This window comes from Haplochromis burtoni, unplaced genomic scaffold (assembly GCF_018398535.1).
Source record: "Haplochromis burtoni strain Fernald_Lab_line unplaced genomic scaffold, NCSU_Asbu1 Contig_50, whole genome shotgun sequence".
NCBI lineage: Eukaryota > Metazoa > Chordata > Actinopteri > Cichliformes > Cichlidae > Haplochromis > Haplochromis burtoni.
The window spans coordinates 2,644,693-2,659,501 of record NW_024582411.1 but is presented as its reverse complement, the minus strand read 5'-3'; the positions used below and the strand labels follow the sequence as shown (position 1 = coordinate 2,659,501).

Here is a 14,809-nt window from a genome sequence, read left to right as displayed (position 1 = left end):
TCTGGTGCGAATGGACCGGAGCCTCCTGCCTGAGGGGAGCAGGTCAAACAGACTGGTAATCTGGTAATCTGTTAGCACCCCTGAGGAGGTTTTCAATTTAACCAAGTGACAGCAAGCAACTTCCAGCAACCCGTGACATGAACGTAAATGCTCCAGTAGTTCAGAACACAGCACCTTCTTCCTGTATTTACTTTTAATGTTCCCACCCCAAACACATCTGGACAATAAGCGGACTGAACATTCTCACGTGGTTTGTAGTGATGTGCTTGGGTTTGCTTGTTTTTTTTCTCTGTGTAAAAAGAAAGTGAATCATGTGAAAAAGCTACAAGTTTACAAACTCATCAACAGATTCGGACCAGAAAAAATGAACGATATGTGTGAAAATGCCCTGAGTTAAAAGGAAGGAGATTTAAAGGGATATAAGGTGCTTTTGGTGGATAACATGTTATAGATGATAGTTTAAAGGCCGATTAAGTATCTCTGGCCATAATTACAGGGGAAAAAGTACACACTGGGTCGTTATAGCTATGCTCTATCTCTTCCAACTCCCAGGAAATTCCAAGAACAGGAATGTCCACCGTCGCCAGAACCTACAAGGAAAGAAAAAGACAAGAGCGGCTGCCACTGTGTGATTGTCTGAGTTGGCCTTATCACTGTAACTCATGCAGCTACTCTACCACCCCACCCACTCTGCCTGACATCACATCCTAAGTGGATGACTGACCGCTGCCTTCTCCACGTGCATGACTTCAGACAGCCTTTTCTGAAATACTTTGACCAGGAACTGCTGTCCCCAGGACATCGCTATGGACAACTGACAATGCCAAAATTTAACACCACTCTACCTTCAGCAGTAATCTTAATTCACACGAGAGTCCCAACACTAAACATTGCCTTCTAAATCAGCCTGACAAATTAATGTTTCGTACTCTGAAGGACTTCTCTTGCCTTGTAGTGACATTTGTACTTGCTACCGAGATTGAATGAAAACTATGTATCCAGAATGTTAATGACTTTCTTTAGTTTCCAGTGTCTGACCAGAGCAGAGAGATTATCTTATGAAGCTTTGTGTATGTTGTGCCATATCCACCTTTACTCCCATGTGCTAATCTGCTACTGTACATATGTGACATTTGTTGTGATTTTGTATTTCTAATGACCTATTAAATCACCACAGTACAGTGTGTGAGATTGAGTTTGGTTTTACATATATGAACTGAATATATAAGTATGTATATAAATATAATGATAGCCCTTAAAGCTATTATGAGATTAGAGGTTTCTGGCATTTTGCAGTGAATTCTTGATCTTTTTTGTGGTTTCTGCTTTCATTTTAGTCAAAAATGAAGTGTCTACTGTATTTTTTTTTAAGTCTTACAGATCGAAGGATTGTTAAAAATCCTACACTTGTCAAAAAGTAGCAAATCTGTCTGAATTTCTTTCCTCGAAGGTGGCGGTTAGGTCAGCATTGGACATACTACATATTTTTTTCACATTTCTAAGAAGCAGTAGAAATAAAATAACTGGTAGCGCTTTGTGTAGCCTTGAAAACTAACCCAATTTCAGCTCAAAACACTGAAAACTGTACGTTCTATACTCAGCCTTTGACGAGCAATGCTAGCAAATCCCTTTGTTGCAAATCAAGCTTTCAGAGCTCCATTCAATCTAGATCATTCCAGTGCAAAGCATCTTTTCTGTCAAACATTTAGTCCATGATGTAGATCAAATAACTGTTTCACCATTCCAATAACACAGTGGCAATGTGTTTGTTCCCTTTGTCTTTGAATTATTCTGTAACACGGCTTCCTCCCCCCCCATCCCGATGGTCTGCCAGTTGGAAAATTAGGACAAATGGAAGCTTTGAGATGCACATCGTAAGACAACCCATCTCCAGTGGGACATGAACTCAACGGACCTGCCACCTGTGGAGCAGCCATCGCCACATACCCAGTATAATGTTCTGCCTTCCCCTCCCACTTGTGTACTTCTGTTCAGGCATTCAAACAGAGTACTGCAGTTTGTTTTCCACTCATCATCTTGTAATATAAACCACAAAAATTAGACGATTGAAGTAACGGACTTGATTAAATGTTTCTACTCTACTTTTATACATTATTTTCTTATCAGACTAGTTGACAAGTATTTTTATATGTTTATAAGTGAATACATGTTCACAGCACAGCTGTGTATATATGTAAAGAAGAATATTTAATTATCTCAATTATTTTAAACTGAAGATGACTGTTGGCCCAAAATTGCAAAATTGGATTTGTCACAAACATGTGACCAGGAAGGGTTTTTTTGCTTTTTTTCTTTAGTTGCTTTTTCAAAAAAATCTTATGTGGCTTAGTTATGGAGAGTATATTTATTATGAGGTGTTCATTACCAGCACAGAGTGTAATAATGCCGGTTCAAGTGGAGGAGAGTTTGGGAAACTTTACAGAGGAGCTTTAAATTATACAAATGATTATTATAATTGCTGAAATCTCCCATCTTATTGCAAAACCTAGTGTGAACCCCAATCATACTGTTTGTTTTTTCTCTTCAACATCAGTGTCCTTTGCCCTGTGTCTAGCTTTTGGTGCTAAAATAAAGTCTGTCATTGAGCCTGAGGGGGTAGAGAATCTTTTTTTAGCTTTAAAAAATGAGATTGAACTGAAAATTCACTATTTACTGCAGATCTGCATTACTGTCCTTTAATCTGCAGGGGACTTCATTTTGGCATGCTTTAACTGAGGCATATAAATTTCCAGACACCTTACATAATAATACACATGTTTATTCTATAAGTGTTGAAATAAACGTGTAGTCTAGACCCAAAACAGACCAAAAAGGCCAGATTCAGACAGATCAGTCGCCTTTTCATACTTTCTTCTCATTTTGAGTCTTTGAGACCAAAACATGTTACTGACAATGATTTAATAAGCTCCCCGAACCCAGTTAAATTCACACAACTGTGCAAAAGCAAACCTCCATAAACAGCTACATGCATGTATTTGAACCACAGGGTAACTGTTTGACTAAAGGGAAATGCTATTAAGTACATGTACCAGAACATGGTCAAGGCAATGGTTCTCATTTTTCTCTCATACCTTACATCAGATGATACAAAACACCACCCAACCCACAGGGTTTTTTTTTCGCCGATAGAAAAAAAATGACCCAAGTAAATTATTGAAATAAAGGTCAGTAAGATAGGATCAGTAAAGTCTTACTTATAGTAGCTCTGTGCCTCCAAGGGAGGTCTGCCTACACTGTTTGAGAACCACTGGGTTTATATAGAGAGCACATAATACAGAGACATAAAGCTCGATGACAAATTGATGGAAGGACTTAGCTCTTAATAAGTTTTAGCAAAAATAACGGGCTATCATAAACATCTTAACAGCTCCTTGGCATAATTCCTTGTCAACTGAAAGAATTTACATCATTCGTTTACTATAATTTAATGATATTTTGATTTTATAATCGCACACACTATGCCACTATTTGTGCAATAGGTTCTAGAGAGTAACAGCAATGTCAAAATTCGAGCATATGTGATATCTGCGCCTGCAAAATAGCAGAAACTGGAAAATGAAAGTTGCTCATTAGTGCAATCTCAGGCGCCTTCCTTCTGAGATTAAATACGAGAAAATGAGAAATTTGAAGGAGTTTGTATTTTTATTTGTTGGCATAAATGGAAGACAGGTGAAGCTCAAGAGGATTTCCTGCTTGTCTTTCACCCCAATTGGCACCGTTACTCCGTGGATTAGTTTGCCAAATGAGCATGTCCACGTGTGTGACCAGGTATTCATTTATTTAAAACAAAAAAGCATCAGTCAGCAGTGAGCTGATACATACAAGTATCTTTTACTGTGCAGCTGTCAGCAAATGAGTAAAAAAATGCTTATGCGTTCATGTCCTTGCATGCCAGCAATCAAAAGAAAGGGTAGTGCCATACATCGGCGCGGACTCGTTAATTAGGGTGAAGTGTATGTTGGGCGCAGTCAGTCTGTATAACTAATCAGCGCCGTAAACGACTGAAATTGGTAGATGCGCGTGCACTGGAGCTGACAGCGCTCGCGCTCGCTCCCCTCTCTGTAGTGGTATAGTCCATAGGATAGCGTCTGGCTGCGCGGAGCCATCCTGCTCATTCACTAAACGGCGATTCCATTAGTTCGTCTTTGCCGTGGCAACGAAGAGGAGGGCAGCGTTTGCGCTTTGATTTTTTTCTTTTCTTTTCTTATTTATTTTTTTATTTTTTGCCGTCTCACCATCCAGTCCAATCCCTGCCATGGAGGGAGTCAGCAGCAACAGGAGTATGTCTTACAGTAGATGGAGTTATGACAGGTAAGCGAGCTTTCCCATAATGCCAATTGTATGTTTAAACCAGTATGAGGTGTGATGCGTTTCGCATGTACTGTCACTCAAGGGCGATATTCTTAAGGTTTAGGCTGTACATCTTTGGGGGACCTCCCCCCCCTGCGGAATTAGGTTAGTTGGCAGGTGAAACCGAGCAGGAAATGAGAAATGTGATAAGAGTACATCAGTAGCCTGAGCATCGTAGTGTGTTTGCTGTCTGCTACACCGGATGTTTGCTTCACTCTGTGTTGTCATGATGTATTCAGAAATGTCCTACCTTCCCAGGCAGCCCACCATCACCAAAACATTCCCCTGGGAACGGCTGAAGTGTTTATGCTTAAGGCTGTTTCTGTCCACCTATCTATCTAGCTATGCTGGAAACGTGACTGTGTTCGTTCATTACAGTGATCCCAGAGCTTCACTTAATTAGGCAGGAAGTTGGCAGACTGGGTCCCAGTAGGGGTGACTGTGATCAAAACCTCATATTTTGTTAAAAATTAAAACAGGCATGTGGAGTATGAACACAGAAAGCATAAAAGATACACCCACCCTGTACAGCCACTGTTCCTCTCAGCTTCACCGTAGCAGTTTTTAATAAGATGCTCAAATAAGAAGATGAAATGTGCTTGAAAGTGTGCGATTCATGACACATTTGCATGCCATAATAACAAAAACATTCATTTGGTGTGTGTGGGATGGCATTGCCATAATGTCAGTGGTAAGTGTGAATGAGTCAGTCCTTCTGAATGGCCTTGACCAATGAAAATGACTCCAACATAGCATGCTTTGAGTGTGTCACTCTGTTACATGTTTATCTATATACGCTAAAAAATGCTGGGTTATTTTTACAACTCAATTTCTGGGAAGTCGAAGGGTTGTAGGTTGGGTTAGTATGGCCAAATATCGGTTAAAAAGTCATGACTCAGGAGTTGGGTTGGCGATGTGCCGGGTTCTTTAATTAACTCCACAGCTTGACTAATTCTGTTGGGTCATAGACTCGGTAGCTTTGATCAAATATTGGGTTAAATTTTACCCAATTGGTTGGGTTGAAGACAAGCATCAGAAGAAGGCACATCTTTCTTCACAAACCATCATTTTCAACTAGATCTTATCTTATCTTATATGTGGAGTGGTTATTCTGATTGTAGATGTGATGTTGGTTTGGGATTCGACCGGAGAGAAATGTCAATATTAGTTTGTTTCCTGATTTTTGGTGCCCACCGGTGATATAAGTTCGATGGTAGATAGGGGGCAGGGTTTGATAAGAATATTTTCTTCTTCCTGCTCCTTTTCACACATGGTTGTTGTGTTTTGTTGATAGAAGATGTGGTTGTTTTGTTTGTAGTACCAAGTGTGAAATAAATAAAAATGAAATGAAATGAAATGAAATCTTATCTTATCTTATCTCATCTTATCTTATCTTATCTTATCTTATCTTATCTTATCTTATCTTATCAACCTGATAATATATCACTGGACTTCTCCTCTTCCATGAAATAAAACATGGTAAGTAAAAGGTGAATTCTTACAGTTTAAAAGTGATAGGGTTATTTTTGATAATTACAGTTTATTGGTTTATAATAGAATTTATAATAGAATGATAACAATTAAGTCGAATAGGACGTCTATGTAATTACATTTGATATTAGCACAACACCTGTTAATGTCAGTTATTGTAGCGAGACAGCACACTTACAAGCATACCTCTCTCCACAATATTCAAGCATGGCTCAGTCTAAATTTGCAGTGAGCAAAAGATAAACATAACGTTAAAGGAGTTTTTGTCACTAAAGATACGCTACCACCGTAAAGCTGAGACAAGATTTAAACTAAGCATAAAGCAGCCCGACCTTTGAAAAACATATCTGCAGAAACTTTAGTCTGTAAGCTGCCTTGCATAATCCTACAAAGTGCTGTTTCTATGGGATAATAAACAATTGGGGGCGGGGGCATCTTCTTAAGAGAGACTGGCCAGTCTGAAACTCCAAACGCAGATAAACTTTTAGAGGAGTTTGCATTAGCCTCTGAACCATTTTAAGGATTTGAATCACAATATAGACAAATGAACTATTTCCCCCAGTCTGGATACTTCATACAGCCAGAAGCAGTTCCTTTCCCTGGGTTTTCCTATATGCAGGAAATCGATGGAGAGACAGGGACAGTGAAAGTTTCTTGCTAGTCTAAAAATCTCACTTCTTATTGGCAGTAAGCAAGACTGATGATGTAAAAACCCATGGAATAAATGCTGTATTGGAGGCAATTGTGAATGAAATTACATATCTGGAAATTAATGGCTTTCAGGTGGAAATCCCACAATTTGAAGGGAGTGTAAATGCTAGAATGGCACAGATCTGTGGGTACATCGTCGGACTCAACAGCATACTTGGCTACACAGAAAGTTTTGCCAGGAACAGTGTCTGTAGATGGTGTCGGATACACAGAGATGTTCTGAAGGTACAGACAATTGAAGATCCTTCAGCAGTGTGTGATAAAGAAAACTACATCTCAGTCTCTCTTCTACGTCACCAATTTCAAACTGGTATTAAAAGAGATTGTTCTCTTAATAAGTTGCTGTTCTATCATGTCACTGACAATGTTGCTCCCAATATTATGCATGATATCCTTGAAGGAGTTGGGGATTGGGAAATTAAGCTAGTGCTAAATGCATTGATGGACCAAGAAGTCCTGACCATTGAGCAACTTAACTATAGATTGACCAGTTTTGACTATGGGGGTTGTGATAGTCGCAACAAGCCATCTGCTATCAAACTCAATGGCTTAATATATGATTCTGCATATAGGCAAACAGCGATATAGACATGGTGCTTACTCAGACTGCTAACTCTCATTATTGGGGATTTCCAGAGGGAAACCAATACTGGGAGTTACTCATTTTATTGCTTAGCCGTATGGAGTTGATTTCTTTCTCCTTCATTAACGCAAGGAACAGTAATCTTTTTGAGACATCTTATTCAGGAACACCACTGTCTTTATTTGGAGCTCTTTCCTCTTAGACACTTGAAACCCAATCACCATTTCATGCTACCTTATTCTGGAGCCATCAGAAAATTGGAGCGCGTAGTTCATTTCTGCTAATTAGTCATGTGTACTGCAACTTTCTGAAGATTTATAAAACCCAAGCTTACAGACATCAAATAATGATGTGCTACACTCTTCTTTCTGGCCAGATGTTCGCTCATCGCCTTGAAGTTGAGCCAGGAAGCACCAGACTGCTTGGTGCTGTAGATGATTTTGAAAAAGTGACAAGTGGATTTGAGGGAATTTCTGTTTTCACAGAAGGGTTTTTGCCATCTTGGATTGAGTACAAGGGTACAAACTACAGATCAGGAATGACACTATTGTTGTCTCACTCTGAAGATGGGGAGCCCCTGTTCGGAACTGTTAAGAGCATTGTGACAGTAAACTCCAAACTATTGTAAAAAATTAAAAGGCTTTGAAAGGCATTTCTTTGCCTTCAGTGTGTCCTATTTCCGAATGTGTGGCACTGGACACTGAATCCATTGATGACCATCACCCCCTCCATGCTGTGAAACAGCGAAAGGAGAATAGCAATGAGTTTTGCATTTCTTTAAGATGTAGAATTTTTTAAACATTGGAAATTATTTTGCGTAAATGGTTTTACAAAAACTTTTTGTGTTTGTCTTGCTCTATGAACAAAAGCTACTTTTTTTCAAATTCAATAATAAAATTCTAACTACATCATTTTGGAGAAAATCAGCAGTTTCCTCAGTGACATTTACATTACAGTGGTAAGTATAACCAGTGTTCATAAAGGTACATGAAATAATCTGAGAGGGAGTTTCCCTGTTGCCATTTTTCCAAAGTGTTGAGTTGATTTTTTTATGTTCTTAAAAAACCAAAGTCACCACTTTTTTAATGATTGAGGTTTTTACATGTAAAAAGTTTTACTTGTATTTTACTTTTATTGTTTGATATATTTTGTATGAATTTTGCTGTTTATATTCTATGTATCATATGGCAATAAAAGTACTTTTTATCTTGAATTATCTTAAATTCATTTTTTTATATGCTGAATTTAAAGTAGGTACAAATCTTTAGAGTTTACCCAAATATGGATTGTATTATAACCTTTGTGATGGGTTATGATTTTTTGTAACCTCAGCTTTAAACATTGGTCAATTTAACCCAATTTTTGGATAGTTATCCTAACCCAGTATGCTGGATCAAACCAATAATCCAACCCTGTTGAGTTGAAGCAACCGAGGGGTGGCTCGGCCAAAATTTGACCCACTGGGCTACAAATTCAGTTATTTTTAACCCAGCAGTTTTTAGTGTGTATCAGCTAAAAGCACAGTTATTACACATATAACTATATATTACGGGGCGACCGTGGCTCAGGGGGTTGGGAATCGCATCTGTAACCGGAAGGTCGCCGGTTTGATCCCTGGGCTCTCTGTCCTGGTCGTTGTGTCCTTGGGCAAGACACTTCACCTACCGCCTACTGGTGTTGGCCAGAGGGGCCGATGGCGCGATATGGCAGCCTCGCTTCTGTCAGTCTGCCCCAGGGCAGCTGTGGCTACAACTGTAGCTGCCTCCACCAGTGTGTGAATGTGAGAGTGAATGAATAGTGGCATTGTAAAGCGCTTTGGGTGCCTTGAAAAGCGCTATATAAATCCAATCCATTATTATTATTATTATATCTTCAGTAATAGTCCCTGGCACGCGTCCTACAACTGAGTCCTGCCTGCTGAATGTTGGCACTACCTGTTCTGTATATTTCCTATAGTTGGACTGTTAATCCAGCCAAGGCAGATGATCCATCCCTCTATTCATCTATCCATCTGATTTTCTTACACTTATCCAATTCAGATGGAGCTTGAAGCCGATCCCAGCTGGAGGGTGAGAGGTGGGGTACACCCCGGACTGGTCGTCAGTCTGTCACGTGGAAGAAAGCACTGCTGTTGTTTTTAAAAGTTCGATTAAAAAAAAGTGATTTGACATAAAATCTCTATGCTGTTCGTTAATGAAGCAATTCCTCTTTAGTTCAACTCAGCCAGCAATCTAAAATACAAAATCAATGGTACCATTGCTGTATCATTGATCACAAGCGGCACAGACGAGGTCATACTGTGACAGCAGTAGGGCTCAGACAGTGAAATTAGTATTCTAAATCTGTGCTTGGATCGCCCAAGAATCTGTTGTCAGAGCCACTGGTCCCTTAGCCTGCTACAGTTTGTTCTGTAAAATTATATTTATAGTGTTTTAAAATCATTGGTTTATAAGATGTGCCAGAGTCTGTGCTTTAAAGGATGTGTTTTGGGTTTTTTTTTTGTGTGTTTGCAGCAATTTCATCTCATGTTTTTCTGCCCTGAAGCCATTACTTCATTATACAAATGCATTGTTTTGGGCGTGCCCAAATGAGAAGCCTCTCTGCTAATGAACTGCTGCAATAGACTGACGTTCACCCTAGAGGAGATATAGCCAGTTAAGAGTGATTGCTTGTGTGATGTGGATATTTCTTGCCAGCGCAGGACATCAGCATCAGGGGTCAAATTTAGGTCACTAATATAATTGCTGAATCACCAAACCCCAAATCTCATTTCTTTCTGGTTATTAGTCTAGAAAAATAGAAGAGACATGCACCTGTGTTATGAACAGATTCCCTAATAAAGAGGGATGGATTATTAATTCTCCGACTGATTTCTGATCAATTTGTTTGTGTAGAAAAGAAAAGTAAGTACACAAAGATTTTCAGTACCAACATAAATGTTTTATTAATACAGAGATGATATGGACTACCATTTTGGAAGCTGCCAAGAAAAATAAACATTGCATAATAGCGTGAGGCTTATTTGATTGTTTTATGGTGACAAAGATGCTGATACGTAGAAATTAATTCTCGCTGTGTTTTTACTTTAATACTGGGTGATGTGTAGATGATTCAGTTCTATCATTTCTATTCAGTTTTTATTTATACAGCATGCATTTCCCAAAAGACCTCACAACTGAACAGTTTCTTTTTGGAAAGATAGTGAGGAGAAAAATAAAAATACTCCCTGTAACGGTAACAGGAAGAAACCTTCAGCCAACCAGGTTCAGGAAGCCCATCTCTCAAAATTGGTTAGAAAACAAAGAAAAGGGGAAAGAAAAAAGCAGCAATCTTTAATATAAAACACTCAGCAGGTTGGTGGGACCATTATCCAGAGATCAGGAAGATGCATCATGGGAGTCAGTGATGCCTGCGCAGGTTGCAAAGCACAAATTGCAGGAGAGAGAAAGGACAAACCTAATGACATGCAATGGTTGTATATAAAAGCCAAGAGAGGGAAGGACGGTAAGAGAGGAAAATAGTTTTGATTGCTGTATGAATGGGAGGTCCTACAGTAGCCTGAGCCTATAGCAGCATTACTGAGGTTGGGTTCTGGCTGACGTAACACAGCCCCTACTCCAAACTTTATCATAAAGGAACCCTTCAAATCTAATTTTAATAGTAGAAGAGGTGTCTAATGTGCCTCTCCAGTTATGTATGACAAGTAAGCCTGTAGCCAGTTATGTATGACAAGTAAGCCTGTACATTGAGAGCAAAGTGCTCTTTTAGAATACTGTGGTACTATGAGACGTAACGGGTTTGTTCCTCTGTGGATTTGTAGATGACCGAGAGGTCTCTACCCGGACAATCTGGAAACACACTGCACGCAGCCAATCTCTGGTTTAATGGGGCTGCCAGGCGGCCTGCCAAGACTCTCCTTCTCCATCAGGCTCATTTTGGCTGGCAACACGTGCACTGGAAGCTGAACATGGGGAGGAGGAGGATGTTCATCCACATTCTGCCTACAGCAGTTGGATTGTAAGGTGCAGAGAAGGTGTAGAGAGAGCTTTGCTGATCGCTGGCAACTGCTGTTCATGCCAGAGTGACCAACACAATCACATTGGCTGACTTGTGACAAATACTGGTTGAAGAATGGATGCCATGCCCTAGCAGTATATTACCAAGCTGGTGACCACCATGAGGAGGAGGTGCCAGGCTGTTCTGGTCATGTAATGGTTCTTCCACATGAAACTGAAGTCCCAGTTTGTTAAAGGAATAAACTGTTAAACTTTCGAAATGTCATGTTTCTTCAGGCTTCAGTCATTAAATCCAATAAATGATACTACACAAAAGTCAATAGCAGAATCAGCTGTTTGGCATTGGCAGAGAAGATTTGGCAAGTTTTTCATGGGCGCAACCGACATACTCAGCTCTGCGGTTCAACCCACGAATGCATTTTCCTTACAAATGCAGCATTTAAAGGAAAATAAAAAGCATTTCAATGATATTAGACCTACTGTCAAGAACTGTCGTTATAATAACGAAATCATACTTTTTGTACTAAGCTTTTTTGTTGTTGTTGTTGTATTAACAAGCAGTTGAACAACTATTGCTGAACGAATTTTGCATCCATGGGAGGATTTTCAGATTTTCAAAATAAAGAATTTCAAAAGCTCAGCCTCAAAATTAATCAATTAGACCACTTTTTCCAGCATCTCTTTGAAACGAGATGGTCCTAATTTTGTCCAAATTGTGCAGATGAAAGAAAGCATTCCTAGAGCTTTCTTTCTCACAGTGTTTTTGGACACCACCATAACGCTACCCAGGGCATTTTCTGTTTTCATTTTGCATCACTGATTGGTTGAACATATTTTGGAAAAAAAAGGAAGAAAGAAAGAAAAGGTCGTACATATACACCTCTAATTGGGTTAAGCGCATGTTCTAGTCTATAGGTTTCATTATTGCAATTATTGCCTGTGGTTACAGGAAGAGAGAAAGAGAGAAAAAAAACACAACAAAACAAAAAAGATCAGATCTTGGAGCCATTTCTGTAGCTGTAGCTGTTGCTCTTAATAGTATGCCGGGGAAAATCTAGCTACATTTTAAACAAGTCGTTTCTACTGAAAGCTGAAGGAGTAAGTGGTGATGAAGAGAAACTTGGGTGTTTACTCCAATTGACTTGAATTCGCTTTTTACAGCTCTCCTACATTTTGTAGGTGTATAGGCGTGTTGTGTGCATGTGCTTCTGCTGGTATTTCGTGGTGGAGCCTGTTCAATTTTGGACCTACATGCTGAGGACACATTTTGTTCTCACACCTACTCAGTGAACATTATCATAGAGATGAAGGGTCAAGATGGCCTGATAAGATGCAACTCAGAGCCTCCAGAGCTCAGTTTCCTTTCAGCTCCCTTGTGTATATAGAGCTGAATAGTTAGGTATAGCAAATTGGGGAAAATAGCTTATATTGTGTATGTAGATTTCTTCTTAGTTTCCCCATTTAACCATTTAAAGCCATGGAGGCTCTTCCCTCATCTTGTTTTGTTCTTTTTCTTCAATTTTGTCTGTAAAATTGGTTGTAACATTGAAATGCTCCTTAGATATTTTATTTCCTAGTAGTTTGAAAGACTTCTAAACACACTGCTGAAAGCTGGTAACGACGGCAGTCTAGCCGGTGATTATCTGTTGGACAGATGAGAGCAGACACAGCAGCCTATTTCATCTGCATGAACGTGTATGTGTCATTGAAAAACAATGTTGATGAGGGCCACGTAGGAGTAAAGTTGACTCTTTCTTTTGCCTTTAATCTCTGATCACTCATCACAAATGCAGATCATGCAGCACTGCTCTATTTATATTGATGAGTATCCCACCAGCTGTTTTCTGAGAACACAACCAGACATGCAACTGCTGTCCTCAAGTTTCTCTGTTTTTTGTTGGCAGTTGTTGGCAAAACATGTTGCATATTACGCGAATGTGCCATCAATCTGTATTTTTTGGAAGTCTTTGTTGCATTGTTGAACAGTACTGTAAAGATTGTAATACTGTGATGGAATTTCTTGAAAGTTTTCGATTCCTGTGCCCGTATTCGATCTGGTGCGTTTATCAGAGGTGTACACAAACAAAACTAAAACAACTACGTCAGACTCATGTGAAATGCATTGTTTAAGCAGTGACACCCCCAATGTAACTGATTCACAGCTCATTCTAGGTTCGATCGCAGTTGATCAATTTGTGGCCAGGAGTGTGAAGTGCCCATATCAGTAAATGCTGACACTCGGTGTTTATGTATGCTCTCTTTTTAAGCTACTAGTGTAGAAAGCATGCCATGAATTTCTAGTGTCTAAACAATAATGGATTTCACTTCGTCGCAATCAAAGTCTGTGATAAGTGCCAGATGACACTGGTTGGAAATATACCGAGAGCTTCTGAAGTGGGAATCTATTGTGTGCTTGGGTCATTGTGGGTGGCTTTAAAAATGAGTCACAAAAGAAGCATGCATTTTACATGGGAACCGCGAATAAGCCAACAAAAAGGATTGAGATTGATTCATCAGTGTCCATGTGAGAAGGCTGAATTTTTCCGCAATAATAATAACAATAACCAAAAGAAATATAACAAACTCGGGAAATGAGGGTGCATTGAGAAAAATGTGAAAGTGGTTGTCATGACACCTTAATCAGTGTTTGACAGAAAAAATGTATTGTTATTTAGCAAATACTAAAAATACTACAAATCAGTGATCCGTATGTTGCTGAATAATAGCAGGTTATTGTCATGGCTGCCATCATCCCAACTCACTACTTCCAAATTTAGGATAAGGTCCTTAAGACGCTCCCTTGTTCACAAGAGATCGTTACAGCAGGTAGCTCCACATGTTTGATTTGGCAGATTTTTACACCTGATGCCCTTCCTGACACAACCCCAAAGGGATTTGTTGCTCCTCCTGGGATCAAACCAGGGAATTTATGCTTGTTAGGCAAAGGCAAAAAATATGACCAATACTGTGTTTACTGTTGCACACTTTCTGCAATATTTCACCAGCCAGGTGGAGCAGAGTAATTAAAGACACCAGACTCAAAACCAGACTAGCACTGTCAGGACCAGTGATGGGAATAACCGCGTTACAAGTAACAGCTTTACTAACGACGTTACTTTTTTCAGTAACGAGTAATCTAACTAATTACCATTTCTATCGTTACAACGCCGTTACCGTTACTAACAAGAAAAGGCTGTGCGGTGGCGTTACTATTTTTCAACAAACAGACAGTTGAAGCTGTGTTCAGCTTACCGCATCTTATATCAGTTGCACGGAAGTAACTGTAAGTAATCAGTGCGCTACAGCTTTAGCAGCTCTGCGCTCTCCCGCGGACGGCTACCACTTTCTTGCAGATGATCACTTTCTAGCACAACACCTGGAGCTAAGGGGGCAAAACAATGGCATGAGTGCTGTTGTTTGAGTGAGGAAGAATGTAGTAGTCGTCGTAAGCCAATCACATGACCACTTCAAGATGACAAAGCAACAAGGTGATACAGCTTTTAAATTGTGTTGATAGGCCATGTAAAACCAGAGTCACGATAAACAATATATACGCGTGTTTTTTCCTCAAAAGTTTCGTTGCATTTACTGTCTAAGGAGTGGTGGTCCTAGCCTGTTTGGCGCCCTGGGCGAACAC

The 14,809-nt window shown here is 39.6% G+C and overlaps 2 protein-coding genes across 3 annotated transcripts in view; both read left to right on the top strand.

Moving 5' to 3' along the window:
* rras2 (RAS related 2) overlaps positions 1 to 2,612 on the top strand; it is a 30,420-nt gene extending 27,808 nt beyond the window's left edge. The window contains exon 6 of the mRNA XM_005936516.2: positions 553 to 2,612. Coding sequence (XP_005936578.1) covers positions 553 to 640 — 88 coding nt within the window. The 3' untranslated portion in view covers positions 641 to 2,612. The remainder of the gene's footprint in view (positions 1 to 552) is intronic.
* A 1,465-nt stretch (positions 2,613 to 4,077) lies between these two features.
* Positions 4,078 to 14,809, top strand: part of tub (TUB bipartite transcription factor) — a 73,206-nt gene continuing 62,474 nt past the window's right edge. The window contains exon 1 of one of the 2 annotated variants that reach the window (XM_005936513.3): positions 4,078 to 4,332. In XM_005936513.3, coding sequence (XP_005936575.1) covers positions 4,277 to 4,332 — 56 coding nt within the window. In that variant the 5' untranslated portion in view covers positions 4,078 to 4,276. The remainder of the gene's footprint in view (positions 4,333 to 14,809) is intronic. The other variant, XM_005936514.3, reaches the window with a different exon arrangement.